Source organism: Kogia breviceps, chromosome 8 (genome assembly GCF_026419965.1).
Source record: "Kogia breviceps isolate mKogBre1 chromosome 8, mKogBre1 haplotype 1, whole genome shotgun sequence".
Classification (NCBI taxonomy): domain Eukaryota; kingdom Metazoa; phylum Chordata; class Mammalia; order Artiodactyla; family Physeteridae; genus Kogia; species Kogia breviceps.
The window spans coordinates 917,302-944,382 of record NC_081317.1 but is presented as its reverse complement, the minus strand read 5'-3'; the positions used below and the strand labels follow the sequence as shown (position 1 = coordinate 944,382).

The following is a 27,081-nucleotide window of genomic DNA, read 5'->3' as shown; positions in this document are numbered from 1 at the left end:
CCGTCCCTGGTGCCTGGCAGCACTTGCCAGAACGTGTCCCTCTGTGCCCCCTGCTGGCAGGGAGCGCACACGCGCTCGGGGACTTGTCCACAGAGGTGGGAGGGTAGAGGCTGGGGTCGCAGACTCGCGTCCTGCTGGCCTGTTCAGGGCAGCTCCGGCGCGTGGCCCGGGGCACCCGCCCCGTCCAGCAGGCACGAGGGCCCGTAGAGATGCCACGCCCTCCCTGCACAGACTGGTCGGCACCGTGCTGTTGCCAACTGTTTATTCAGACCCTGAACAGGTGACCAGTGACATGCAGGTCCCCTGGGCCCATGGCAGCGTGGCCCGCAGCAGCCTGACCTGCATCTCAACCCTGACGCTGGGAAGTTCCCAGAGGAAGGAGCCTGGGCTCCCTGGGCAGGGCTGGGCCCGGCAAACACCGCCAGGGCCCCACAGGGCTGGCCGAGGGGAACGTGTTGTGCAGACTGTCCCAGAGCCCAGGCCCCGGGGAAGGGGGTGGGTGAAGAGCGGAGGCCCAGTGTCCTGTGCAGCCCAAGCCAGCCAGAGACGGCCCCGGCTGCCTGGGGCTGAGCGTCACAGCTGTGGGAGGCGGTGTGCGTGCACGAGCGTGGTGAGGGCCAGGCCGTCCCCCGCCGTGGCCCAGCGGGGCCCCCGTCCTAAGGCATTTCTGCAGCAAGCTTCTCCGCCCCCGCGCGCTCTGGGCAGCAGCTCCACCCCTGGAAAAGGGCCTCCGCGGCCTCCTCGGTGGGTCTCAGCGCCCTCAGCGCCTCTGGCTGGCGAACCAGGAGAAGAAGGGGCGCGGGCGCGGGGCCTGGTGGACACGCACCGTGCGTGGCGAGCGCCAGGCTTTGATGGTGGCGTCGTCGCTGGCCGTCAGCAGGAGCTCCTGCTCCTGGGGGCTGAAGGCCACTGAGTTGACCACGTCCTGGTGCTGCAGCTTGGCCAGGCAGATGTTGTAGTGGCGGTCCCAGATGTAGCCGTGCCGATCCTCTGCCCCACTGCGAGAGCGCCTGGGGTGAGCCCCCGCCCACCCACTGGGCCCCTCCCCACCCGGCCCTGCCCCCGGACCTGGCCACGAAGTCCCTGCTGACGTCCAGGAAGATGAAGAAGCACTCGTCGTTGGGCGTGTAGGCGCGGTGGGCGCGCAGGGCCCGCTTCACCTCCCGCATGGTCTTGAGGTCGAACACCAGCAGGTCAATCTCCTCCGCGATCGGCGGGGGCTGCATGGGGTCGGCCACCACCGAGCCGCTGGGCCAGGCGCGGCTGTTTACGTACAGGTACCTGCATGGGCACGCTGCTCAGTAGGGGCCCGCGGACACCCCCACCCAGGCTGCCAACAGAGGCCCACCTGTTGTCGGGGGACAGGCCCATGCCGATGATGTGTCCGTGCACGTCGATGACGTGGTCAAGTGCGTCGAAGAAGGCGTCGGGGGCCCGGCCCTCGCCCAGCACGGGCCCCGCCGTGGTCATCTGGTGCGGCAGGATCTGCTTGATGCCTGTGGGGGCCGGGTGGGCAGCGCCTCGGTGCCTGGGAGCGCCCAGACGCCCGCGGCGTCACCGGTCCTGTGCCCCTGGGTCTGAATGTGCGCCCCGGGGGGCTGCACAAGCGCTGACGCCCAGGGCAAAGGGAGGAAGGGACTCTGCGCACAGACCGGCCCCGCCCCGCCCTGGGAAGCCTCGCCCGGGCCCCTCACCGATCTGGTGCGGTGAGTAGGTGAAGCAGCCCGTGGTGAAGATGAGGAGTTTGCCGCCGGCGGCGGCCGTGCTGCGCTCGGGGGCCTTGGTGTGGCCCCGGGCCAGCAGCTCGGCCGCCTTGGTCTCCAGCGCGCACTCTGACGGCTGGGGCTGGGCCCGGCCCTCCAGGAGGCGCCGCAAGCCCTTGGTGCGGGCCGGGCCCGGGGCGACTGCCTGGTCCTCGCCGTCGCTGCTCAGGTCGAAGACACGGCCGGGGTCTGCGCCAGGGGCGCTGGCGTCCAGCAGGAGCTCCGGGCTGTCAAAGCGGCTGCAGTCGGCCACCATGACGGTGCGGATGGTGCTAGCGTTGAGGTTCTGGATCTTGAAAAGCCGCTTCACCACGTTCACATTCTCCGACTCCACGTCCTGGGGGCAGGAGCGCGGGGGTGGGCACGGGCTGCTGGGGGCCGCCGCCGGCCGCAGGGCCCCCCCCTGCGCGCACCTGGAAGGCGTTGTTAAGCCAGAGCACGGAGCACGACGTGATGTCCCCGATGCGGTGCAGGTTTCCCGAGATCAAGCTGGTGTCCGTGAGCCAGCAACCGAACACGTCGTAGGGCTTGTTGCGCACGCGGGACAGCAGGGCGAAGGTGTCTGGGGGGAGCAGCAGGATGGGGCGAGGCGGGGTGGCGGGGTGGGGAGGTGGGGCTGGAGGGAAGGCGGGGGCGGGGGGGTGTGTCCAAGTGGGGGGCGGAGCCGGGCATTAGGGGCGGGGTTGTTGGGGCAGAGATGAAGATGGAGCAGGGTCCTGGGTGGGACGCCCCGGTAGGAGGGCCGCCCACCGTCGGCCCACTCTCACCTAGGCTGATGACGGCGATCTCGCCCGAGGAGGAGTTGTGGGGCCCCAGGAACACCCCGGACGCCAGCAGCAGAGAATCGTCCTGGTTGAACTGGGAGAACTGGGTGTAGCTCCAGTTGTAGGGCCGCATGTCTGCGCTGTGCAGCAGCGAGATGGTCAGGTCGTTGTTCCAGATCTGCATGGGGGGCCGAGCAGGCGCGCCTCGTGATCCCGCCCTGCACGGAGCCCCTCCCCTGCTCGGCTCGGCTGCGGGGGCCCCTCGTCTCCGGCTGTCAGACCGCCGGAGGGATGTGAGTACGTGGGGCTTGGGGCCGGCTCTGGAGCAGCTGCGAGCAGGACCCTCTCTTCTCTGTAGGCAGTTAGGGCCGCCCAGCCCCAGCCTCCCAGCCCGGGTGATCCAGGCCCGTGGTCCAGGTCCCGGGCCTCCCCATGCGGATGCAGCACACGGGCCAGCTGTCACTCGTGGCCTGGCCCTCTCTTCCTACAGGATCAGCCGCCCTCACCTTCACGGTGCAGTCCTTGGAGCAGGAAGCAAACTGGTAGCCTGAGTGGGAGAAGCTAAGGTGCAGGACCTGGTCAGTGTGCTCCCTGAGTGTCTGTACCTCCACGCAGGGCACCGTGTCATAGAGCCGCCGGAACTCCTCGTACCAGGACGTGGCCGCTGTGTGTGTGTATGGGCGTGTCACACCGGGGCCCCACGCCTCAGAGCCAGGGCCCTGACAGCCAGGGGCCAGCCCTGCCCACCCTTCGGCCTCCCTCCCAGGCCCTGCGTTTTGAGGCACAGCCTGGCTGTCCTCAACCAGCATGAGGACCAGTGGGCTTCAGGGCGGGGTGCAGGTGCTGACCTGGGTGTCGGGGCACGTTGCGGGCCACCTGGTAGTAGCGGTAGAACTGCTCCCTCCACAGGAACTCATCCCGGGACACGGCCTGCCATTGGTGGCACACCAGCCCCGCGGCCAGCACGTCGGCCGGGCCCAAGTTCAGGAATATCTGGTAAACGAGGCTGTCGGGAAGCAGGGGTATGCCCCCCTCGTCCATCGTGACATTCTGCCCAGGCGGCCCTGAAACCCATGCATTGTGCCCTTAGCCACCAGTTGGACCAGGGAGGACACCAGTCCCCAGGCCCAAGGAGAGGCGCAGGGGCCTGGGGCTGAGCTGAGGCAGCCCACCAACTGCCCAGCTGGGAATTCCATTGGACTAAGCATGTGCGGAGAACCCCCGCCCTGGCCAAGGATCCAAGAGCTTCATCAAGCCTCCTGGACAGCCATGCACCTCGGACCCCACACTCCTGAGGGTCCCCGGAAAGGCCAAGTGATCCCCGGAACAGGCAGCTTCTGGGCCTGGTCCAGCCTGAGGTGGAGCTGGTGGCGGGCCCTGAGACCCCAGACCCATCCTCACCCCAAAAGGCCCCCTCCTCAGGACAGGCCTTCTGTCCTGCGTGGGGCCCTGGTTGGGTCCCTGTGACCTCCCCCCACAGGATCCCAGGGAGTCAGTCCCTGGCTGGCACGGCTGGTGACCGCTCTGAGGCCGAGAAACGAAGGGTCGGTGACCCCTGTGCACCATGCCTCTCTGACCTTGCTGCCCCAGGCTTCGGAGCTGTCAACATGGGACAGAGATTCCTTCCCAGGAGAGACTTGGGGCCGACGGGACGAGGGCCAGCCCGCCTGCCCCAGATGCCGCCAGGGACGCCAGCCGGACCTGGCCTCTGCCCTCTGCCCTAGGGGAGCCCTGCTAGGTGGGCGACGGGCCAGTGCGGCCACTGCCGGGTGAGCTGGGGCCGGGGGCCGGGGATCGGGGCGGGGTGACGACGCTCCCCGGGGCCAGGGCGCTGGGGTCCGGGCCGGGGTTCGGACAAGGTTGGTGTCGACACTCCCCTGGCCGGGTGCACTCACCGCGGCCGCCTCCGCCCGGCTGCGCTGCCCCCGCCCCAGCGCCAGGCCTCTGCCCGCGAACCCGCTTCCGCCCTCCGTCGCCGCTCCGGCCGCCGCGTCTCTATGACCGAGCCCGCCAGGCCAACGCCACGAGCCCCGAGGCATCGATGGTCGTCGAGGGCCGAGCCCGGCAGCCCGCGTTGGCTGTTACTGCGCCTGCGCCTCAGGCCCCGCGGCCCGGGCGGGGCTTCTTTGTGCGCCTGTGTTTGCTCGGTCTCTCCGGAAACAGCGCCCCTGGCGGCCGGGAGGGGCGGCGGCCGAGCGCCGTGGGTCGTGGGCGGGGCTGCGGGCGAGGCTCGAGATCGCCGGTTCGAGACTTGGCTCTGGCGCTTCCCAGTGTCGGGCACAAGTGTTCTTCGCTGTGGAGATAAGACTAGTCCATACCTCAAGGAGCTCTTGGCGGTTTAAGGGAGATGAATGTGCAAAGGGATGAGCAGCAGCCACACTGGAAGTCACGTAGGCGCTTGTGGGCAAGAAGCCAGAGGTCAGCTCGGACTTTGTACACAGGACATGGCGACAGGGCCCTGCCGGGAAGTGCAGGGTCGAGGTCAGATGTCCAGGGTGAGGCTGAGTTCGTGAGGAGGATGGGGCAGGGGCCAGGGCCGGGGGTCGGGGGTGGGGCGGTCCATTTGCCTGGCCCAGGGCCGGGGAGGTGGGAGGATGGACATGGACTTCCTGGGCCGGACGGCTGGGCAGCGCTGGACAGTGGACTCCGACCCGGGACTTGACCATCCTGCCCTGCGCCTCCCCCAGGCCTGTCACTGCCGCCGCTGTTGCCATGCTGAACCCCAGGACGGCCTCCCTCTTGACTCTGCTGCTGGCCATCGGCTCCTTGGGTCAGAGGGCTCAGAGACCCCCTCGGCCCCCGTCCCCCATCAGCACCATCCGGCCCAAGGCCAACTTCGACGCTCAGCAGGTACCTTGCAGGGGCTGGAGCGGGGGCTCGCCCAGCTTTGCAGCCCCCGTCCCCGCATGCCCTCACGCGGCCTGTTCCCAGTTTTCAGGGACCTGGTTCCTTGTGGCCGTGGCCTCTTCGTGCCGCTCCCTGCAGGAGCAGGGCCACCGCGCTGAGGCCACCACACTGCACGTGACTCCTCAGGGCGCAGCCATGGCTGTTAGCACCTTCCGAAAGCTGTGAGTCCCGGCACGGAGCCCCGCCCCCACCCAGCCTCCCGACTCCCACCCCAGCCCCCACCCCTACCCCTGCTGCGGCCTGCGGCTCTGCGACCAGCGTCCCGGGAGGCCCCACCCAGTTTGGGGTTACCAAGCCTGCTGTGCCTCCTCCCCCCGCAACCCCCAGGGATGGGATCTGCTGGCAGGTGAGGCAGCTCTACGGTGACACGGAGCTCCCAGGTCGCTTCCTGCTCCGAGGTGAGGTGCGGGCCACGGGGACAAGGGTGCAGGGCTGGGGGTGAGGCTGAGTGCCGACCTGGCTCCGCCCAGCCCGAGGCGCCCGAGGGGCGGTGGACGTGGTCGTCGGGGAGACGGACTACCGCGGCTTCGCCATCCTGTACCTCGAGCGGGCGCGGCAGCTGTCGGTGAAGCTGTACGGTACGTCCCCGCGGGACCGGGTCTGCACACCCGCAGGGCCGTCTGCTGGGCCCGGATGGGTACATGGGCCCTCCCCTCCCTTTCCCCTGCCCTTGCCGTTAGGCCCAGGTGTGGGGACAGAGAGGAGAGCGGGGGGTGGGGACAGGGGTCAGATCGCAGCCCCCCGGCACACGGCCCAGTTCCCAGAGCGCCCTGCGCGCCCAGCCCGCACCCACCCAGCGGGCGCCCAGGAGCCCCGTGTGTCCCGCACGCAGCCCGCTCGCTCCCCGTGAGCGAATCATTCCTGAGTGTGTTTGAGCAGCGGGTCCAGGGTGCCAACCTGACCGAGGACCACACCCTGTTCTTCCCCAAGTATGGTGAGTGTCCCTGCGTCTCCCCGCGGTCCGCCTCACCCTCCCCCGCGCCCCGGCCCCGCCACCCCTGACCCCGGCCCCGGCCCCCAGGTTTCTGCGAGACCGCGGACCAGTTTCACGTCCTGGACGGTGAGCGGGCAGCGCCGGCGGGGCGGTGTGGCAGGGGGCTGGCAGCCCGTGGCCCCGTCCTGGTTGAGTCTTGTCTGTGCTGCAGAAGTGAGGAGGTGAGGCCGGCGGCAGCCTTGCACCGAGAAGCAGCCAAGGCCCTGGAGGAGGCGGCACCCGCCGCCCCCCTTGCTGAGTGGGGGACGCTCTCCCGCCGCCCCCGAAGCGGCACCTCTCCCTGAGGAGCTCGGGGCGCCGCCTTCATTAAACGCCGTCAGTCTCAGCCCCTGACTTCTTCCTTCCCACGCTGGACGTGGCCGGGGTCTCTGCCCACCCGTCCTCTCACGGACACGTGGCGCTGCTTCCCGGGTGGGCCAGGAGGACATCGGCTTGTCTTCTGGCGAAGAGCCCTCCCCAGGGAGGCGGGCAGTGGCTCCTTCTCAAGGCCCCGACTCCCCGACCCCAGTGTCCCCTCCTCTGGCCATCGCGCTGTGACTGCCCTTGTCTTTCCTGCTCCCTGGCTCTGTGCACGCCTGCCCTGCTGGCCTCGCTGGGCTGTCCCGGGTGGGCCCAGGACCTGAACTCGCCTTGTCCAGACACGCTGGCCTTTTCTAGAGGGTTGCGGAGCCCGCCCGTCAGGCCCTTTCTGTCGCCTGCTGACCACTGAGCGCCCTCCCGAGAGGCAGGGGCCCAGCGTCCCAGGGGGCCCTGTGGCCGAGGCAGGACAGGCCCTTGGAGAGGGTAGGCATTTCAAGGGGGCGGCCGGGGAGGCTCCATTCCAGTTCCTGGGTCGTGCCTGGGCCTGGGGTGGGCTGGCATCTGTCTTAGGGGGATGGGAGGCTGAGCTGCCCCCCACAGCCACACCCCAGGGCCTGGCAGGGCCAGACGGGGCACAAGACTGGCCCGCGATCGGGACTGACCACCCCGGCGCTGAGTCCACTCCTGGCGCTGGGCATGGGGTGCCCCTGGGGGAGATCACGTGGGTGAGCGGCCAGGAGGCACAAAGAGAGGTGGGGGGTCTGTACCCCAATCTGGGGGAGGCAGGCCTGCCAGTATTGGGGTGAGCACGGGGGCCCTTGGTGCACAGGGAGGGATCCCTGGACAGACTGGGTTGCCCCCAGGAGCCCACACCCAGTGTCAGCCCAAGGTTACCAGCCATGAGGGCCCACAAGATGACCTCTGGCCTGTGGAGAAGACCTTTCCGGAACGTGGGAGCTCCGAGGCCAAGGGAGAGGCAGGCGGGGACTGGAAACGATGTCCTCGGCCCCCCAACCGCTGCCTGGAGGGACCCCTCCGAGTGACTGTGGACTGTTGGGAGGGGGTCGAGTGCCGGGACAGGGCCACCGCCCCCCGCAGACTGCGCGTCCCTTCCACACACCAACGTCCCGGCCAACCCGCCCATATCCCTCGCCAAGGGTCCCCGACGGCGGAAGAAACGCCAAAGACAAAATCCGCGGTTGCGAACATCCGATGCCCGAGACACAGACCGAAGGGCGCGAGCACAGAGCAAATGACTCTGGGATCCGGCTGTCCTTCCGTGCCTCCACCCAGGGTCTGCCCGGGGCTCCTACCGGCAGGGACAGCTGCCGGGGGCGGCAGGGAGAGACGTGCTCCCGCCCGCGGTGCTGGGGTCCACGTGGGCTCAGCTCCGGCCCCTGCCCACGAGAGCTCGCCTGTCCAGACCCGTCCTGTTAAACAGCTGAGGACATGGGCCAATTCCCACAGCGCCGGGGACGTGGGAGGGTGCTGCGCCCCACGCACGCCCACCTGCCCAGTGCCCTGTTGGGCCCCAGGACGCCCGCCCCGCTCCCTTCCTCACCCCGCACCCGCCCCTGCTGGGCCACGGCCGGTCGGCGCTGTCCCGGGACGCTGTGTATGCCTGTGCCTGGCACGCGCTGCCCGGCCAGCCCATCGTGTGTGCCCGTCCCCCTCCCACTGTGCCCCACCCGCAATCAGGAGGAGGGCCAGCCTCCCTCAAGAGAGCCTGGGGAGAGTTTCAGGGCAAATGGCAGCCCCGGGCTTGGGCCGGACCGGGGCTGGAGGGTCAGGGAGCTGGTCATCGGCTTGGCCAAAGCCGGGCCTGGGACAAGGGCCCAAGTCGCCCTGCTTGGGGAGCCTTAGGGTCTGTCTGATGAGCATTTCTGAAATGCCCACTGCATGCCAGGCTCTGGGCACACGGGTGGCAGGTTCCTGCCCCTGGGAGCTTGAGGTCCGGTGCTCACCATCCCCTGGCGATGGCGAGGCTGAGGGGGCACCTGGGAGCTGGACCCCCACCTCAGCCCCATTTCACACCCCCCAGCAGCCTCTTCCCCTGGGCTGCGGGGAGGACCAGGCCTCCGTGGGTGAGCTGCAGGCCACAGAACAGGACGGGCCGCTGCCCGGTCCCTGGAGAGCAGCGTCAGAGGCCCCTGGCCCCACCTCTGCATGCCCACCTGCCCCCCTCACCCGCTGGCCCTGTCCAGACCAGGAGGCCTGGGGTGGCGGTTGCTGGCAGGAGCCCGCAGCCCCGGAGGGCTTGGCGTCCACAGTGGGCAGGGACGTGCCCACCACCCCAGTCTGGGCCGTGCCCGCCCAGGGTCCCTCGGCGCCGGCCTCCCAGAAGGGCAGAAGTGGATGGTGGGAAGAGGGGATGACAAAGGCCCCAAAGAGCAGAGCTGGAGGCCACACGGGCACCTGTGTCACATGGGCCGCAGCTCAGAGCTGGCAGGGCGCCAGAGAGACCACTGCACGCCTGGCGCCGCGTCCCCCAGACAGAAAGGAGCGCCTTTGCTCTGGGGTGTGGGCAGGCCAGGTTCCTTAGAAGCCCCCTCTCAGGGCTTCTGGAAAAGAAAGGGTCCTTCCAGCAGAGCTGAGCATCCCAGGGACCATGCCAGGACCTCTCAAGGGATCAAAGGGCCGAGGCCACAGAGCAGGCCAGCCCCACCCCCGGCTGGCTCCTTACACGAGAGGGGGCGGTGGGGAACGGAAGGCTACCGTTGCGATGCATTTTGCTTTTGCCAAAATGTTTAACAAGCTCTAATTAAATTTTCAAAAACTGGGTGAAACAATTGTAGCTGTAGATGAATCGTTTTTGTTTTAAATTTATTTATTCGTTTTTATTTTTAGCTGCATTGGGTCTTCGTTGCTGCTCACGGGCTTTCTCTAGTTGCCGCGAGCAGGGGCTGCTCTTCCTTGTCACGTGTGGGCTTCTCACTGCAGTGGCTTCTCTTGTCACGGAGCAGGGGCTCTAGGCACGCGGGCTTCAGTAGTTGTGGCTCGTGGGCTCAGTAGTTGTGGCTCGCGGGCTCTAGAGCACAGGCTCAGTAGTTGTGGCGCACGGGCTCCGTTGCTCTGCGGCATGTGGGATCTTCCCGGACCAGGGCTGGAACCCGTGTCCCCTGCATTGGCAGGCAGATTCTTAACCACTGCGCCACCAGAGAAGCCCAAGATGAGTCGTTTTTATGTAAAGGTATTTAGTAATTATAATTTATTTTGGCTTTTTAGTTATGACAGGTGGTTTTTAATATTTTAGAAGAAAGAAAAACCTTGCAAAATCTATGGAAACTACTCTCGAACTGGCAGTCTTAGTCGGGGAACGTGGAGGGGCCACTCCCGCCCAAGGAGCGCTGACCTGGAGTGCACTGGCCTCGCCCGGACGTGAGGCTGCCGTGTCCCAGGCCCCCGGCGCCATGGTTCCACAGCAGGTACATTGCTGGCCCCGTCCCGGGACCCCCAGGTGCTCTATGCTTAGCCCTTCTCTCTCTCTCTCTCTCTCTCTCTCTCTCTCTCTCTCTCTCTCTCTCTTTTTTTTCTTGCCACGTGGCTTGCGGGAGTTCCCGGTCCAGGGATTGAACCTGGGCCACGGCAGTGAAAGCCCCGAATCCTAACCACTAGGCCACCAGGGAATTCCCTGTGCTTGGCCCTCCTTGCTGGGCACCTGCCCTCCCTGTCCACACAGGAGCTCCGGTGGACAGGTGGGCCAGGCCCCTGAACGTGGGGACGGGGCCAGACTTCCCTCACTGCAGAGGGGACCTCCAGCCCCCACCCCCAGCGCATGGGGGGCCTTCGGGGGGGTCACCCCATGCTGCCTGAGGTCACCCAGCACTGCTCCTGCTTTGCTGGCTCCACACCAGGGAGACGAGCAACGCCCGGAGGTGGAATATCCCTGGGCCTAGGGCGGCACTCAGGCCTGGGGTGGGGTGGGGACCGCCTGGCCTCCCCTGCTGCAGGCGCTTTGTGCCGTGGCCCGTGCTGACCAGGGAAGGCCAGGTGGCCGCAGGGGTGGGCATACTTGTGGAGGGGCCAACTGCTGCCCCCCAAGATCTCCCCAGAGCGCCCAGTGGGAGGGCACCCCCTGGGTGGGGGGCAGAGCGTGCCCAGCCCCGGGGGTTGTGCAGAGGGGCGAGTTTTCGGCACGACCTCGGGCGGCTTTAGGTCAGCGGGGTCGGTTGGGGGCCCGTAGGGTGGAAGGTGGAGGCCAGGTCTCGGGGGAGCTGCCGCCCCAGCTTCTGCTGGAGCGCGATGCGCCCTTTGGGAGGTTCCAGGAAAACCACCTTTCTGTCTGCAGCTTCTCTCGCTGTGGCCAGAGTCTGGAAGCAGGTGAGTTGTGCTAAACGGCCGGGCCCAGGGAGGTCAAGGCATGGGGGCCCGGCCGCCCAGACCCCCGCCCCTTCCCCGCCCGGGGCCTGCGGCTGACCTGGAGAGGCCTTGGTGGCCGTCCAGCTGGCAACAGGAAACACTGCCGGGGGAGGAAGGGCCCCAGCCAGGGCCAGGCCCTTCCCAGAGGAGAGGGGCCCTGGGACAGAGCCAAGGCCTGAAGCCCTGGGCCTTGGGCTCTCTCAGTGGCCTGGCTGGGGCTCCTGCTCAGGACAGACTACCCCAGGCCAAGGGCGGGAGGCGGTGGCTCAGGACGAGCTCAGGGGTCAAGTACAGGTCCTTCCCGCTATCCGACGGAGCCCAGGACCCACGCGCTCCGCTGCCGGTGGGGAGGAGGGGCTCTTTGGGGGCTGCCCGAGCCCTCCCCAGGACCAGCGTGTGGGTGCCCCACCCCGCCAGGCTGGCCTGCCCTGCCCCCTGCCCCCCTCTGGGTCGTGACTGCAGGGCCCCCACTTTGGCTTCAGGGACTGTGGAGCAGCGTGGAGGCTGGCAGGCCCAGGCTCTGCGCCGAGTTCCTGCAGCGAGAGTGCCCCAGCCCTGACCCGTCGGGCAAGGAAACGTCACGCTCCCGGCCTGGGACGGAGCGTTCTGTCCTCCACCGGTGGTGGAGCGCAGCTGGGGAGACGCTGCAGGCCTCTGATCCCCAGCGTGGGGCGCCCGGGATGGGGGCCAAAGCGGTGCAGAGCCCGGCTCTCAGGAATCTGAATGGGAAGGTCGGGGCCCTCCCTGGGAGCTGCTGGACCCAGCAGGCACCCCACCTCCCCGGGCTGGGACCCAGATGCCCCCCCGCCCCGAGGTGGGCCCCGCCCCTGCCCAGCCCACCCCCAAGCCCTCTGCACCCACCTCTCCTCCCGCCGGGGTCCTGAGGAGGAAAGCGCAGGAGACACACCTCCAGGGAGGGGCGCCTGCACAGCAGGCCCATAAAGAGGTGAGGCCCTGTGTCGGCAGCACCTATGGCCGCTTCTCTCCCGTCCATCCCTGCCGCGATGGGGCCGTGGTGTGCCCTGTGGGTACTACTCTCCCTGCCGAGGGCCCTGAAGGGCCAGACCTCACCCCCACGGACAGTCCCCAGCTCAGTTTCACAGAGCTTCCAGGAAATCCAGGTCGGGGGCTGGGAGGGAGGGGGAGGGGGATGGCCAAGTGCAGGTGCAGGGAATCCAGCCCGGCCAGCCCTGCTCTCGGCAGCCCCCGTGGACCCCTGAATCCAACAGAAGAGGACCCTAGACTCCCTCCATGATCCCCACCCGTCCCTGAGAGGTGGAGACATCTCAGTCCCTCTGTGCAGATGAGGAAACTGAGGCCCAGAAGGCCAGCCACGGGCCAGGATCACTGTCCCCGCCAGGCCCAGGGCAGCCCCGGGCTCCTGCCTGTGGGACCCGGGCAGGCCCAGCCTGGGAGCCGTTGCCTAGTGCAGTGGGGAGTCCTGGGCCATCCTGGACTCTGCCTACCCCAAGCCCCTTGACGTTTCAGGGCGAGTGGTTTGTCCTCGGCCCGGCGGACGGCACCCGCAAGCCAGCAGACAGGTCCCTGCTGAGCCCTTTCGCAGCAACGTTCACGCTAAATGAAAACAACCTCTTGGCAGCGGTATATGCCGTGATCCGGTGAGTGAGTGAGGATCCGGAGCCTGTACCCCCAGAAGCCAACGGCTCTGACTCAGGTCCTCCATGGGTCCAGGCCACACTCTCCCAAGGCCTTCCTCCTAATGCAGTGTCCAGCATAGGCTGCTAATGACCTAACCCAGCTCCGGGGGTGTCCACAAAAGAGGGGAGGCACTCGCTAGATCACAGACTCGGAAGAGCCCAAGGGCTGGTGGATGTCAGGTATAGCTGGATCCAGGAGCTCAAACACTGTGATCAGGGACCCATCATCCCGTCCCTCCCTTTCCTTCTCTCAGCCCTGCCTGCCCTAGACTTCTGTTCAGGCAGGTTCTCACCTCACGGGGATAAAACGGTGGCTTACACTGATGTCCTTCTCAGGGTCCCGATTCCAGAAAAGAGGGAGCATCCAGGCTGGCCTGACCATGGTGTCTGATTGGCTCTTGTGGAGTCCTGTGCTCCCCCTGGGCCAGCCCTCGTGTTGTCCAGGGTGATAGGTGCCCGGGTGGGCCAGCCTGCATGACCACTTGGGGAGAAGGGGGGAGCCTTGACGGATGCCCTGGGAATCCCCTGGGGGGGGCACAGCCCTCTTTGGGGGATGCTGAGGCCCCGTGGCATTCCTCGCTCACCCGCCCAGAGACCCCTTTGCTCAGGGCTCTTTGGTTCCAAGTAACGTGAAAAAGGAAGCTCAAGCGAGGCAGCTTGTCGACGGGGTAGCTCTTGGAGGCGAAGGGTGGGACGCAGCCCAGCCCCTGAGGGTCTACGCTCAGCTCCCTGCCCCAGCCCTCTGTGCAGGCTCGGCCATGCCAGACCCCCACCGGGGAGCCTCTGAATCCTGGGGGCGTCTGACTCACCTGTTCCCCATCCTTCGGGAGGCTGATTAATGGGGGGTCAGGGACCCAGTACAAATGCAGCCACTGGAAGCCTTCTCCGTTGCTCTTCAGACAAGTGTGTTCCCCCGGCCAGGTCACCGAGCGCTGAGGAGAGCGGGGAGGGCTGCAAGCCCAGCTCCCGCCCTCTCGCATCGCCCGGCCAGATGCAGGGCTGCCGGCAGGGCGCCGGCCCACCCAGCACTCCCACAGGGGACATCACGGCCCAGAAGACGCCCTCTCTCTCGGGCTTGCATGTGAGGTGCATTTGGGGTCCAGTTCCAGGCTGAGGAGTGGCCAGCAGGCGGGCTGGACAGACGCCGCGAACGGGTGGGCCACGCTGATGAGAGAGGTCACAGGCCCCGGCGGGAGAGGACCCTGACTGTGGCTGTACCGCCCCCAGCGCCCGGGGCAGACCCCGAGGAGGTCCAGGTGCACAATGCGGACTAGGCGTCCTTCACCCGCCTGCTCTGCAGGGGACGCTCCGGCGGCCAGAGGGTCCCCAGGGCCGGCCTTCCATGGGAGCCCCTCGCCCTGGGGCCGCGCGCAGGGTCGGACGGGAGGGCCTGGGCCCGCAGTCCCCCTCCACCCACCCCCCGGCCCCCACGGCTGAAGGCCACTCTGTGCTCCCTGGGCCCCAGGCAGAACACGGGCCATCCACCCCCAGGTGCCGGACAAGTTCGTCTGCCCGGTCCGAGCTCAGGGCCTCTCGGATAACAGCGTCGTCTTCCCAGACGTGACAGGTAACCTCGGCCGGGGTGGGGGCCCCACACCCAGGGCGGGATCTGCCCCCGGGCCTCAAAGCCCTGCGGGAGCCCTGCGGGGAGCACGGCCCGCACTCGGGGCCCACGTGTGGGGTCGCAGCAAACCCGAGGGTTCAGCCTGAGCCCGAGCTGGGGGGCTCACGGCTCCTCGGTCGCCTCCCCACCCACGTCCCCCTGTCCCAGGCCACCCCCGCCCCTCACGCCGGGGGCGTTTCCCAGCGTCCCCTGTGTTTCCCGCCTCTGGCCCGTTGCGGGTGATATGACCACGTGCACACACACAGACACGCAGGGCACGTGCGTGAGCGCGTACCACTCACACGCCCCGCACGCACGCGTGTGCACGTCCCTCCCTCCGCCGCGCCCCGGCCCCTCCCTGGAGTGGCTGCAGGTCCTCGGCCCCCCTCCTGCACGCTGCGTGTGCGTGTGAGCGAGTCTCAGCCTCCCCCCGGCTCTGTCCCCGGCCTCGCCTCCACCCTCCATCCTGAGGCTCTGTCTCTCCCGACTGGCCAGCCCTTCCCCTTCCGGGGACCTGTTGAAGGAGGAAGCCGCCCCTCCCCCAGCCAGGCCCTGCCTCACTGCCCAGCTCTGCCTCCTTTGCTCCCAGCATAAAAGAAAATGAAGGTGCCGTGTCGGGATCCGGAGCGTGACCGAGCGCGCCTCGGGGTGGGTGGGGAGGCGCCCGGGGGGCCCCGTTGGCCCCATGGGTCGGGGACCGCGCTCCGAGCACCCGTGCGTGTCCCCAGCCCACCGGGCCTGGCCTCACGCGCGTCCTGGGCGTGTGCGTGTGAGTGCGTGAGCGCGTGGCTTTGCGTGGCGTGGTGGGCGGCACGACGCCGTTCAGGGACACGGCCCCGCCTCCTCCCTCCCAGCCCCCTGCTGGGTGACTTTGCAGACCCAGCTCAGCCCCCAGAACCGAGGAGGACCCACGCAGACGCCCCAGTCCGGGAGGGAGAGGGAGATGGGCTTCCCGCCCCTGGGGATGTGTGGACCAGGGCCCCACGTGCAAGCCCCGGTGGGTGTAAGGACACTTCGGGAACAGAGACCCCGGTCTGAGCACGTGGGCACTGCCCTACCTGCCGCCAGGAGCAGCGAGCCCTTTCGCGGCCTCCCTGCTTCGAGGCCCCCACGGAGCTCCCTGCAGGGGACGAGTAGGGTGCCCCCAGCGCCTGCGCCTGCGCAGAACTGGCCCCACTAGAGGGCAGAGGGCGTCCAGAGAGACCCCTGCTCTGTGTCTGACCTTCACCTCCAGGAACATCCCTCCTCAGGAGTGTGACAGGGTGGGGGCAGGCCTTCCTGTATCCCGCCCTGGGCGATGGCACCGGCTCGACAGACACTTCCACTGAGCAGGTTATAGCAGAGACCGGGCACGATCTGGGCCGGAAGCCCCTCCCCGATGACCCCATAATAGACCCAAGTGGCACCACGTACGGCGCTTACACGGTCGCGGTTTAAGGTCCACGGTGTATTGACTACAGCAGCACAAGCTGCCCAAGCACAGGTCTGCTTTGATCGCCACTCTGTCCCACGCAGCAAATGACACCTGTCAGCTGGGCGGAGGAGGGTGGACGGTTGGAGGGTGGGATGGAGGTGGGTGGGTGGTTAGATAGTGGGAGGGCGGAGAGGTGGAGGTAGGTGTGAAGGTGTCTTCTGTCTTTGACAGAAGGGGCTTGGGGTTTTGTGGGCGTGACCTTCCCGAATGAGCCAAGGAGCAGCCCCTCCCCTGTGGCGGGCCGGCTGCCAGGTGGTGGCACACAGGGGTCCCCACGGCCGCAGTCTCTCCCTCCTGCCCCGCTCCTTCCCTGGTCCTTCCCCTGCTGACCCACGGTGTTCTCCATGAGCCGGGTCTAAGCCCTTGCCAGCCTGGGGCCTGGACGGGGCAGGGGGCAGCAGCCGGGTGGGGTCCGGGCACAGGAAGCGGGCAGAGAAGAGGAGGCGCCCCACCCAGCCCCCGCCCCGCGAGTGGGACCTCGCGGACCACGTCCTCCCTTCACCCCGAACACAGCCCTGCCGGGGGTGGGCTTCTCTGACAGACGGGGAGACCGAGGTTCAGGGCTGCTGGCCAGCTCCCTGGCAGGGTCCCCGGATGCCCGGCCTCGAGGCAGCCTCCCCGCCCCGCATGCCCCTCCTGGGTCTGGCCAGTCGCCAGCCTCCGGGCCTCCCCACGGTGGCAGGTCTGCGCCTCCCTCCCAGCGGGGCCGGAGCCACCGCCTCGGCTGCAAGGTTCCGCCCGCCGTGTGCAGGGGGGAGCCGCCTCCTTCCAGGCACTCGGCCGCACCCTCGGGTGGTGGCCGGCTCCCTGGTCACCGGCACAGCAGAGGGTGACAGCCGGGTCCCAGGGCTGCTGGCGTTCCCCGGTCCTGTCACTGTGGGGCGCGGGGAGGACGGCTGGGCCCGGGCGCTGACTGCCCCAGCCGTTCCGCCAGCCTTGGCTCCAGCCGTGCGTTCCCGAGGGCCCGCCTGGTTCCCTGAAATAGGTGTCGGGGGCCTCTCTCCCCCGGCCGCTCCCGGCACTGGGCAGGCGCCTTGGTGGCTAGGCGGCCCCTCCACGCAGCCCTGTGGAGCCCTCGGGCTCCGGCACCCGAACCCCTCCCGCCCCTCCCGCCGGGGCGCCGCGGCTCCCTCCGGCCACGGACCCCGGGGCCTGCGCCTCTCCCTGGCCCGCTCTGAGGGCGCCCTCTGTTCCTGAAGTAAAGACCCCTCCTCGTACGCTCACTTGGGGAAGGGGCTGCGAGAGGCGCTGAGACCAGGCAGGGCAGGACCAGGGGTGTCGCCCGCCACGGAGGCGCAGCCCAGAGGCCGACGCGGAGGGCGGCCCTGCCCGCCGCCTGCCTGCCCGCCCGCCGGGGCCTCCTACTTACCCTGCCCCCGGCAGCTGGATTGAGGGTCTTTACCTCGGCCTCAGTAAAGGCCCTTCGGGGCCTCCCCTCCTTCAGGGCACGGTCAGTGGGGGACGATGGGGGCAGCTGGATTGTGTGTGGCCCTGGGCCGGCCTTTGTCCCTTTGGTGTCGCCCCGGACCTCCAGCAGGTGCTGGGAGGGGACCTGCATTCCTGGCCGCCGCTGTCCGGCACACACCGAGGCCACACAGAGCCCTGGGTCTGGGACAGTGACGTCGAGGGGCCACCTGAGGCTTCCCCCGGTCCGGGAGGGCAGGGCCTCACTCAGGAGAATGGTGGCAAGCTGCCCTCATCCACCCGCCCAGGACAGAGGCCAAGGTGGCTTGTACATCCGACGGCCGGGCCTCGTGGGGGCTGGGATCGGCTGGGAGCTGCCCCGGCCCTGTGGCAAGCAGGCCCCTCTGGCCCTTATCCAGCCACACCCTTTCCCACCGATGTCCCTGCCCATAGGGCACCTTCTCTGGACCTGTGTCCACGTGCAGGCTGAGAGCCAGCCAAGGGTGGCTGGGGCGCGGGGCGGGGCCGGACGCTGCAAGTGTGTGACCGGGCCTGCGGCTGCTGTAGTTGTCATGGTGGGAGGACACAGGTGCCTTGTTTAACGGTCTGAAGAGCAAGTTCTGACGCTGAGCTGCCCACGCCCCGGGCCGCAGTGACAAGCAGGACTCCGAGGGCAGGGGCCCTGCCTTTCCCGGTGGCCTGACCTTGGCCAAGTCAAGGCGTAGCTGCTCAGGGTCAGGACAGCCTGGACAGGCGCTGTGAACAGTACGCCGCCCACCCCCGCCGGCCTGAGTGTTGCCACAGCCGCCCTGCTGGCCGGCTGCCCGGGACACCCCCTCCCCCATGCCACCCGCAGCCTCTCTCTGAGCCTGGCTGGACGTCCCTCCCCACGCTCTGGGCAGCCCAGTCACCAGCCTGTCCCCAGGACGGGTCAGTGTCGCCTGGAACCCCACCTTCTGCCCTTTGACAAGCAGAGACCCTGTACAGTCAAAACGGGGAGCCCTGAGGCCAAGGACACGGGTGGCCCAGCCAAGCCCTGGACGCTGACTCGCCGGCACCTGGGTCTTCAGAGGCACAAAGACGTCAGAAGACCCAACCCCCCAGATGGGATCAGCCCCTCACCTCTCTCAACCAAGCCCTCCCTGCAGACCAGGAAGCGTGGCAGCTGTGTGCCAGGCAGGGACAAATGTGGGCAAGAGCCACAGACCGTGTCCCACTCCGCCCCCCGGTGGGACTCTAACCCAGCCGGCCTGGGCCGGGCGGACGTGCGGGCCCAGCCCGAGCTGTGCCCATGACTTTGCTGGGGACACTGAGTCCAGGAGCCTGCGAGCTAGCGCGGTTCTGGTTCCTTCTAGGTCCCTGAGGCCCCTGAGGGCGGTGACCCGGGCGGGAAGACAGAGCTGCATCTGGGTGGACGCAGTGACCGCCATGTGGGGACCGTTTCAAGCGGAGCAGCCCCGCCCCAGGGAGGGAGGGCCCTTGAGGTCCCAGGAGCTTGCTGGGGTTCAACCGTGCATAGTGGGGAGAAGCCAGGGCAGCCAGAGGACGGCTGCAGAACTGTGGGAGCTTGGAGAGAGAGGGGACGCGGGCTCCGGCCACCGTGGGACCAGCCTGGCTGTGGGAGAGGGCGGGGCCGCAGGAGGGCCAGATCCCCGCCCCCTTCCCTGGTGAGGAAGCCACAGTTTTCCAGGCTGTTGCGGAGAGGAGTGGGGCTGAAACATGGCCTCCACCTCCTCGGCCTTGCCTGGGTCTCCCGCACACGTGCCACACGCACACCACACACAGAGACACCACGTGCACACGCACAGGCGCACACAACACACAGGCCCGCACAGCCTTTGCTCCTGGTAATTTCGGGGCACCTGCTGTGAGTGACCGAGGTCCACAGCAGCCATACACTGGGGACAGCCGAGCGTCCGCCCACGCGTGAACGGACACACAAGATCCCAGCCATCCATCAACAGAGGACGTGACCGCCGCTGACCAGGACGACCGAGGCTCCTCGCGCCTGCCCAGTTCCTGCACGCGAAGCTGTTTCCAGGACGCAGCCTGGACAGAGCCCTGTGCGGCTGGGCCACCCGGGTTGCACACGCGCCCGCCTAAGCCCCTAAGGCCCCCAAGTGAGCTGTTCGGATTCGTTGGGTGCTGAGAGCTACTCGTTTTGCGGCCCAGGACAAGCCTCGTGAGGACGCTCGTTCCCTGTTCCCTTACTCATGACGCCTGCAGACCTGGAGGGCCCGCCTCTCCTTCTGTCTCTCGTCGCCCTCCACGTGCGGGGGGGGCGGGCCGGTTCCGGTTTCGGCAGGAGAGCTCCGGGGGCTGTGAACCTGCACCGCAGCGTGGATCCCTTTCAGCCCCAGAAAGGAAGAGGATTCTGACACGCGCTGCTCGATGGATGAACCCCGAGGACACCGTGTGAAAGAAGCCAGACACAAAAGGCCACAAATTGTGTGGTTCCGTTTGTATGCAAGGTCCAGAACAGGCAAATCCACGGAGACGGAAGGCAAAGCGGTGGTCCGCTTTGCCCACCTCTCGGCCCCTCCCCTCCCGACCTGTCCCGACCCCGTCTTCCAGTCCAGCCTCCGTTAGGGCTGAGCAAGCACCTCGGCCTCCCTCCCCCATGGCCAGGCAAAGTCCCAGGCACAACTGTCCCCGCGGCTCTGGGACAGCGGGGGCGGTGCCCGGGTCCTCATACAGGAAAGGACGCACCTCTGTCCAGGAGTGGGCGGAGCCCGGGTCCTCATACAGGAAAGGACGCACCTCCGTCCAGGAGTGGGCGGAGCCTGGGTCCTCATACAGGAAAGGACGCACCTCCGTCCAGGAGTGGGCGGAGCCTGGGTCCCGCCAGCCCACAAGCTCCGCTCTGGGCCGTAACCTCTTTGGCCTCCCTTGACCTCTGATCCCAGTGGCCGGTCTCCTCCCCCAGGCCTCACCCCACAATCCTCCTGGGTCCCCTCCGGCCTCGCCTCTCTGCGGCCTCTAAGGAATCTGGTCCCTCTGTGTCAGGGCCTCCAGGCACAGGCCTCCAGCCGCCCCTCCCTCCCCCTATCCTGTCTCCACCTGTGACAGCAGCCCTGTCCTGACTCCAGGCCTGGGTCTCCAACCACCCCGGGACCCCACTGGCTCCTTCCCCACCTGCCACCGTCTCCCTTCTGCTCCTGCCGCGGTCAGGGGAGCCCCAGCACCCCACCTCCCCGCCCCACCTCCCCTCGAGAGCTGCCGACTGTCCCTCTCTAACCCGGGGTTCCCCCAGGTATCTCATCTGTGAGCCACCGAAACGGGCCCTTGCTGACGCCCCCCCCACAACGGTGGCCGGCCTCCGCCTCTGCCCAGTGTGGGGACCCAGCTGGCCGCTGGACGGGGAAGGTCTGCCCGCATCTCCGGCACGGACCAGCCGGGGCTCAGGGTGTGCCCTGGAGGGCCTGGAACCTGGAGGCCGCGGAGCCATGGCCCCGGGGACGCTGGCCTCACGGGGAAGGAGAGGAGGGCGGCGCTGGCCCCTGGGCCTGCGCGGCGGCTGGACTGGGGCTGACTGGGGAGGTCGGCCACGGAGGATGGCAGACGGGGAGCAGCTTCCAGGCTCCAGCACCAGGGGCCACCAGACCAGCACCTTCCCGCCCCCCAGACAGCAGTCCTGGTCCCTGTGCGCCAGGGCCTCCGTCGGCGCCACCGCCTCCCAGTGAGGCTGCCTGGCCCTGCTCCTCTCCCACACACGGAGGTGCCGGCCGGGACATCGGCAGCTGTCGGCAGGAGACACCCTGGCTCCAGGCTTCAGGTCTCAGGACGGTGAGAAGCTCCCGGAGACCCAGAGGGCAGGACGTGGCCAGGGCTGGATGCGGGCCTGGGGCAGGGCCTGGGCCCATCGCCCTTGGGGAGGGGTGCGAGCTGCCCCCCCTTCTCGTCTGTGGGGTTCAGCGTCAGCCGGTGACTCGGCCCCGCGGAATGCAGACTGCGCCTCCCGGCCTCCCAGGTGGCCGACCTTGGCCTCGCGGCTAAGTCTGGACAGCAGACGTGTGGTGACCTTCGCATCTTCCCGGAAGCCTTCTGAGAGAGGGGCACCCTTGGCCCTGTCCTTGGTGTTGGTGGAGCCAGCAAGTGGGGCAGAGGCCACGCACGGTGGTGACACTGGCAGGAGGGCCAGCGAGGCTCGGGGCCCCACGTGGGCCCCGGCCACCACCTCTGGGCTTTTACCCCAAAGAGAAACAAACTCCCATCTCATCTAAGCCACAGTCACGCCCGGCTTCTTTTTGCCAAATCCCAGCAGAGGGGTGGGCTACAAGACCCCTGCCCAAGCCTCCAAACTGTCAAGGTCAGCAAAAGCCAGGAGCACTTGGGAAACTGTTGCACTGTCGCAGCCCAGAGAGCCTGAGAAGCCGTGACGACCGGCTGTCGGGCTCTTCCCGGAAGGGGTCCTGGGACAGGAAAGGATATTTGGGGGAAACTGAGGAAATGGGATAAAGCACGGACTTCAGTTAACCACGTGTCAACACTGGTTCATTAGCCGTGACCAACGTTCCACGCTCACGTGACATGTTAACAACAGGGCAGCCGGGTGGGGGGTGTATGGGAACCTTCACAACGCTTGTGTAAATCTAAAGCTAGTCTACAATTTCCAGTTTATGGAAAACAATCTTATCATTCAACCACTCTGCACACGTGCAGGACGTGGCGAGTCAGCGACGCCCCAGGAAAACGGATCGCACCGTGCTCCAGCGGTGCGAAGATGTGTCGACGGGTCCTACTTTTGCTCAGGCTTTTTCTCTTGAACCCACTTTGCTGGGCTTGCTGGGAAATTCCCCATTTCTTTGTGGCGGTTTCCTCTCCTCATCCTTCGATGTCTGTAGACTTTTTCTTCACTCCTGCCGTGTTGATTTCTGCCTTGTCTCTGTGTCTTGATTAATCATCCCAGGCTTCTACCTCTGTTACTAGTTTTTCCTGAACCGCAACGTTGGCCTGATATTCTATTATTTTACTACTTCTAGGTCCGCTGATAGGACGGCCCTTCAGAGCATCCAGGCTGCCCCCTCCCCGAGGCCCACGCCTTCGGGTAGCAGCCTCCTCCTCTCTGCCCCGCCCCCACTTTAGCCCCCGAGCCCCAGGGTCTGAAATCAACCACCCCCGCATTCTGGGGGTCGTCTACAAGCCCGTGTGCTCTCCAGAGAAACGGGACCGGCAGGATACGCATATAGACGCCCGTGAGGGAAATCGAGGAACGGGCTCACGCGGTTACGAGGCTGTGAAGCCCCACGGTCCGCCGTCTGCAAGATGGGGCCCCAGGAGACCAGGGGGTGCGATTCAGTCCAAGTCCTAAGACCTGAGGAGCTGGGGATGGGCGGTGTAGACCCTGGTCTGGGTCCAAAAGCCCAAGAGCCAGGAGCGCCGATGTCCGCAGGCAGGGGAAGGGGGTCACGGCTCAGCTCCAGCGGAGTGACTTTGCCCCCCACCTCTTTGCTCTATTGGGGCCCCCCGGGGGCTGGATGGGGGCCCCCAACCCCGCTTCCCTCTGGCCCCCAAATCACAGGCTAATCTCTCCCAGAGACGCGCTCCCAGACACGCCAGGAATGAGGTCCTACCAGCTCTCTGGGTGCCCTTAGTTCAGGCAACTGGCCTGCCTGGGGCACGGCCGAGCCCCTCAGCCCCTAGCCTGGGGGCTACAGCTCCGCACACGGGCCAGGATTCCCAGGGACCCGGCTCCCGAGAGGATCCCAGGTTCCCGGGGAGCAGGCCTGGGAGCGGGTGTCTGAGGGCGGGGGCCTTGGGTGTGTAAGCAAAGACCCAGGATCCGTGAGGAGCCCCGGCTCTGCCAATGCAGGCTGAGCTCCGGGCGCGGGGCGGGGGACCCTTTGGGCTGCTCAGCCCTGGGAGAGGAGAATACCCTCCCGAGGCCTTAGGGGGTCCAGAAGCCCCCCAGGCCCAGAGGGAGGTGCCCAGACCCTCCAGCCTGCACCCTCCCACCTGCCTGCCACCTCTGTGGGCAGGTCCCACGCTGAGGGCCAGTTCTACACGTCACGGGCCGGGGCTCTGTGGGTGAGGGTGCTTGGCCCCCGCCCAGGGTCAGGCACCAAGCCCTGAACCCAGAAACTCCTGTATCCCGCCAGGGCCCCCAAGAATTGCCCAGCCAAGAGTCAGCGGCCAGGCCGAGCTCTCTCTGGGGCCCCCCCTGGCCAGGCCCACCTCAGCCAGGGGCACCCGTTCAGGACTCAGGGAGTGGAAGGGTGGGGGCCACCGCGGCCGGCCAGCAGCCACCATGGGGCGGCGGACCTTGCCGTGTCCAGGAAAGAGGAGGTCTGCCGGCTCCCCCGGCTCTGGAGTCAGGGGCTACCGAACACGGCGCTGGCCTCAGGCAGCCCCGGCCCGGCCCGGACCCGGGCGCAGAGCGGGGTCGGTGGCCGGCCAGCCCGGCACGGACACTCTCCGTCCCTCCCTGCCCTCCCTCTCCACCGCCCACCCACCTGCCCCAGGACCAGAGCACGACTCAGCCGTCTCCCAGACCGGGCAGGCGGGGGCGGGGGTGTGCAGACAGGCCCCGCCCCTCTGACCAGCGCTGCGGCCCCACAGAGCGCGTGTCCTCACACCCCTCGAGGGAGTGTGACCCCGAGGCCCGAGGGGGCTGTGAGGAAGGCTGGGGCCCAGGCGGCACCCACCGGGGTGAGGAGGGGGCAGCCAGAGGCCCCGCCCCCCAGGCCTCCCGCTCTCCAGCGCCCGCCCCGTTTCTGCCTGGCCTCCCCGCTCTCAGATGGCCCAGGCCGGCCCCTCGTGAAATGCTGGACCCACCCCCTCTGGAGCCCAGCCTGGCCCTTGGCTGACCCCATCCTCACAGCCGGTCAGGGCCTTGCCTGTGCCTCGTTCCCCGAGGCCACATCTGTCCCCCTCACCCCTCCCGCGCCAGGAACAAACATGTGGTGCCCGGATGGGCCGGCAGGACCGCCCGATGACAGGGGCGTCCTGGGGCTGCGGGCCGGACTGCGGGCAGCACCCAGAGCCCCGGCTCGCAGGCCCAGGCCGGGCAGCCTGAGCGTCCTCTCCGACGTTTGTCCCCGCTGAACTCTCCGGCACCGCCCCCCAAGAGCTGGGCACGCTCCTGGCCAAGTGCCCCCTGCCCGGCACCACCCCTGCTAGGTGCCCCCCCCTGCTGCAGGCCCTGCTCAGAGCTGTGGCTCCCACCCCCCAGGGGTCACCTTGGGCCCCGAGTGAAAGGCAGGAGCGCCCACCGCAGGAGAACGCTTAGGCCAGGGTCCCAGGACCTCAGGCCCAGGCCCAAGGGGTGGGCTTGCTTCCCCTGGCGGGACCAGGAGATCCAGCAGAGCCTTGGGCCAGCCTGACGTGGTCAAGTCACAGGCGTGAGAAAACTTCCAGAATCAGGAGATTCCACTGAGGCCCTGGATGAGGAAGACCCCACAAGAAACAGTCCTGGCTTTGGGGTCCTTTGGCGGGGAGGGGGTGCCCAGCCTGGCCGCAGTGACTCAGGAGGGCCCATCCGTGGAAGCTCCCAGGAGACGTGGTGCCCTCAGGCCCCTCCTACCCAGAGACCGTGCACCCGGCCTTCCACGGGTGAGGGGACATGCTTTAGCTCCAACCACCCCCCACCGGGCTGGATGCTCCTGGAAGCCACCTGCTCGGGTCACCCTAATCCAGAGTGTCACACCCGTGGGAGGCTGGGGGCACGCGGGCCGTGGTGGGGGGCAGGCCGCTCTCCCCACAGCCCTGCCAGGCCCCTCTCTAAGGCAGAATGCTGCAGCCCCTCTACCTCTCCGGAGGCAGCCAGCCGGCCCTGGGCTCCTGCTGGCCAGGAGTAGCCTCGGGTTGGCCATGACCCTCCTCGGGCCCCTTGGGGTCTGGCAGCAACGCTTCATCCCATCCCCCGGCCCTCCCCCAGCTTTGGCTCCTGGACCAGCCCAACCTCCTGGGCTGGGAAAGAAGACGCCAGGCGGAGACACGGTCATCTCCAGGTGTCGACAGTGGCCAACCCAAAGCAGAGAGGGGACGAAGAGACAGAGACCAGGCCAGCACAGCGGGGAGAGTGGGCCCCCCGTGGTCTGGGTAGAAACTCAGAGAGGGCCTCGTTCCGGGACACTCCGAGTCTGGGGCTCCTCGTTAAACTTCAGAGCAGCTATCCTCTGGGGAGCCCAGGTGGGCGTGTGGAGAGCTTCCTGCACCCGGAGGAGCCCTGAGCTGGCTGCCCCGTCAGTACCCAGCCCTGGTGGTCTCATGCTGCAGACCCAGCACCCCACCCCCACCTCTGGCCCCGGTGCCCCACCAGGGAGCACGGCCACTCTCCGCTTCGGCCATCTCTCCACCGGGCTGCCTCGGGTCTTCCCGGGGCAGCCCTGGAGGTTGGACAAGTCCAGGAGCTGGGAAAGCGGGCAGGGAAAGGGGATGAGGCCTTGGGTGATTTTCTGGAGTAGTCTGTCTAGCAGCTTCTAGGTGACGCCGGGCGCTGCCCCTCTTCTACTTAAAATCTACCGGTTGGGGGTCCCCCAAATGGGATGAGCATCCTGGATGGGGTGATCTCCGGGGCTGTGAGCCACCTCTGGAGGGCGGGGGACAGGCCTGAAGGGTGAGGTGGGGTCCAGTGGGGCCTGCCCTGCCCACCCAGCTCAGTGCTCCCTCAGAGCCCCTTCCCGCAGGCTGGGGGCACGCATGGCCAAGCAGCAAGGAGGTGGGGTCCACGAGGTCCCTGTGAGTCCCCCGTCCAAGACCAGCGGACACTCCATTAGCCACCGGTCAGCGAGAGGCCACCAGGTGTTGGGAGAGCCTCAGCTCTGAAGGGCCAACCATCTCCGAGGGATACTGCCTGGGGACTGGGACCCGTCACTGCCCCCCAAGGAGATCAAGCCTAGGCCTGGGCCCGGGCTTGTCTCTGGCCTGCTGGGTCAGAAGCAGGGGGATGGCATCAATGACCTCAAGGTCCAGGCCACCTCCCGGCATCCCTGTAGCCCAGCAGCTTCCCTCCTGGGCAGATGCCAGCCCCCCTCACGCCTGGGCCTCGGGCTCCAGGGAAACTGCAGCCTCAGCTCCGCTGACCGCTGAGTGGCCACGTCTGCGGCTCACGTGCCCGCCAGGCCCACAGAAGGCCTGAGCCCGGCCACATCCAGAGCTGCCAGCTTCTGCGATGGGCCCAGAGACGGGGAGGAGCCTAAGGCAGAGACTGACCCCAGCTCAGTCTCTCGGGGGTCTCTCCTGGTGCCAGGGCTGGGAATGGGCTCCTGAGAGGCCAGGGTCTGGCTGCCGGGCTCAGGGCAGGCACCCTGCCCTCCCGGGTCAGGGACAGGTCCTCTCAGACACCCCACCTGCCTGTCCCCCTGAGACCCAGGGAGCAGCACCTCGTCTGCCAGGACCGGGCAACTCGGCTTTCAGTGGGTGCCAGGGGGAGCTTCACCACCCCCACGTCCAGCAGGTACCCACCACCTGGAGGGCAGAGACAGCCCAGCCGGCGCTGCTGACCACACGCAGGGCCAAGCTCAGAGCAGTGCAAAGGGGTCCGGAGAGCACAGGGGGGGTCCTGGTGCCTGTGGGATGCCCCCCCTGTTCCCGTCCCCCGCCTCCATCCAGCACAGCCCCAGGGGAAGGGAAGAAAGGGGCAGAAATCTTGCAGGAGTTGCCGGCAATGGCCCAACCCTACCCGGACCTGGCAAAAGGTGAATCATCGGCCCTTGGGGGGCTGATGCCAGGTGTCCCCATCAGTAGGGCTCTCAGGGGAACCCCTCCTCCACCTGCCGGGCCCAGCAGCTGCCCAGGCACCCACTTCCTGGGCCCTGAAATCATGCCCTGGGTCCTCTGCAGCTGGGCCAGGCCCAAGCCCCCACTCAACCCCAGTCGGCTCAGGGCTCCCTGGAGCCCGAGTTCCAGGAGGAC

The 27,081-nt window shown here is 67.8% G+C and overlaps 3 protein-coding genes across 7 annotated transcripts in view; 1 reads left to right on the top strand and 2 right to left on the bottom strand.

Annotated features, from left to right (window-relative positions):
* ABCA2 (ATP binding cassette subfamily A member 2) overlaps positions 1 to 27,081 on the bottom strand; it is a 133,466-nt gene that overhangs the window by 64,369 nt on the left and 42,016 nt on the right. The gene's annotated exons all lie outside the window — the stretch shown is intronic.
* Positions 246 to 4,680, bottom strand: FBXW5 (F-box and WD repeat domain containing 5). 4 transcript variants are annotated; one of them, XM_059071939.2, is made up of 9 exons: positions 4,423 to 4,680; positions 3,376 to 3,591; positions 3,034 to 3,191; positions 2,531 to 2,705; positions 2,177 to 2,325; positions 1,695 to 2,100; positions 1,349 to 1,496; positions 1,069 to 1,281; positions 246 to 998 (listed from the first exon to the last, which is right to left on the bottom strand). In XM_059071939.2, exons 2-9 carry the CDS (start codon positions 3,566 to 3,568, stop codon positions 761 to 763), a joined length of 1,680 nt encoding a protein of 559 aa, XP_058927922.1. In that variant the 5' UTR covers positions 3,569 to 3,591; positions 4,423 to 4,680; the 3' UTR covers positions 246 to 760. The 4 variants fall into 4 exon arrangements, with proteins under 4 accessions (XP_058927922.1, XP_066896348.1, XP_066896347.1 ...); XM_067040247.1 differs by having other exon boundaries at positions 1,069 to 1,263; positions 4,423 to 4,506; XM_067040246.1 differs by having other exon boundaries at positions 4,105 to 4,500.
* Positions 4,803 to 6,753, top strand: C8G (complement C8 gamma chain). Of its 2 annotated transcripts, XM_067040250.1 has the most exons (8): positions 4,803 to 5,008; positions 5,215 to 5,377; positions 5,459 to 5,595; positions 5,762 to 5,832; positions 5,905 to 6,012; positions 6,267 to 6,368; positions 6,456 to 6,494; positions 6,580 to 6,753. In XM_067040250.1, the coding sequence occupies exons 1-8, from the start codon at positions 4,875 to 4,877 to the stop codon at positions 6,591 to 6,593; spliced, it is 768 nt and encodes a 255-aa protein (XP_066896351.1). In that variant the 5' UTR covers positions 4,803 to 4,874; the 3' UTR covers positions 6,594 to 6,753. The 2 variants fall into 2 exon arrangements, with proteins under 2 accessions (XP_066896351.1, XP_066896350.1); XM_067040249.1 differs by lacking the exons at positions 6,456 to 6,494; positions 6,580 to 6,753 and having other exon boundaries at positions 5,905 to 6,355.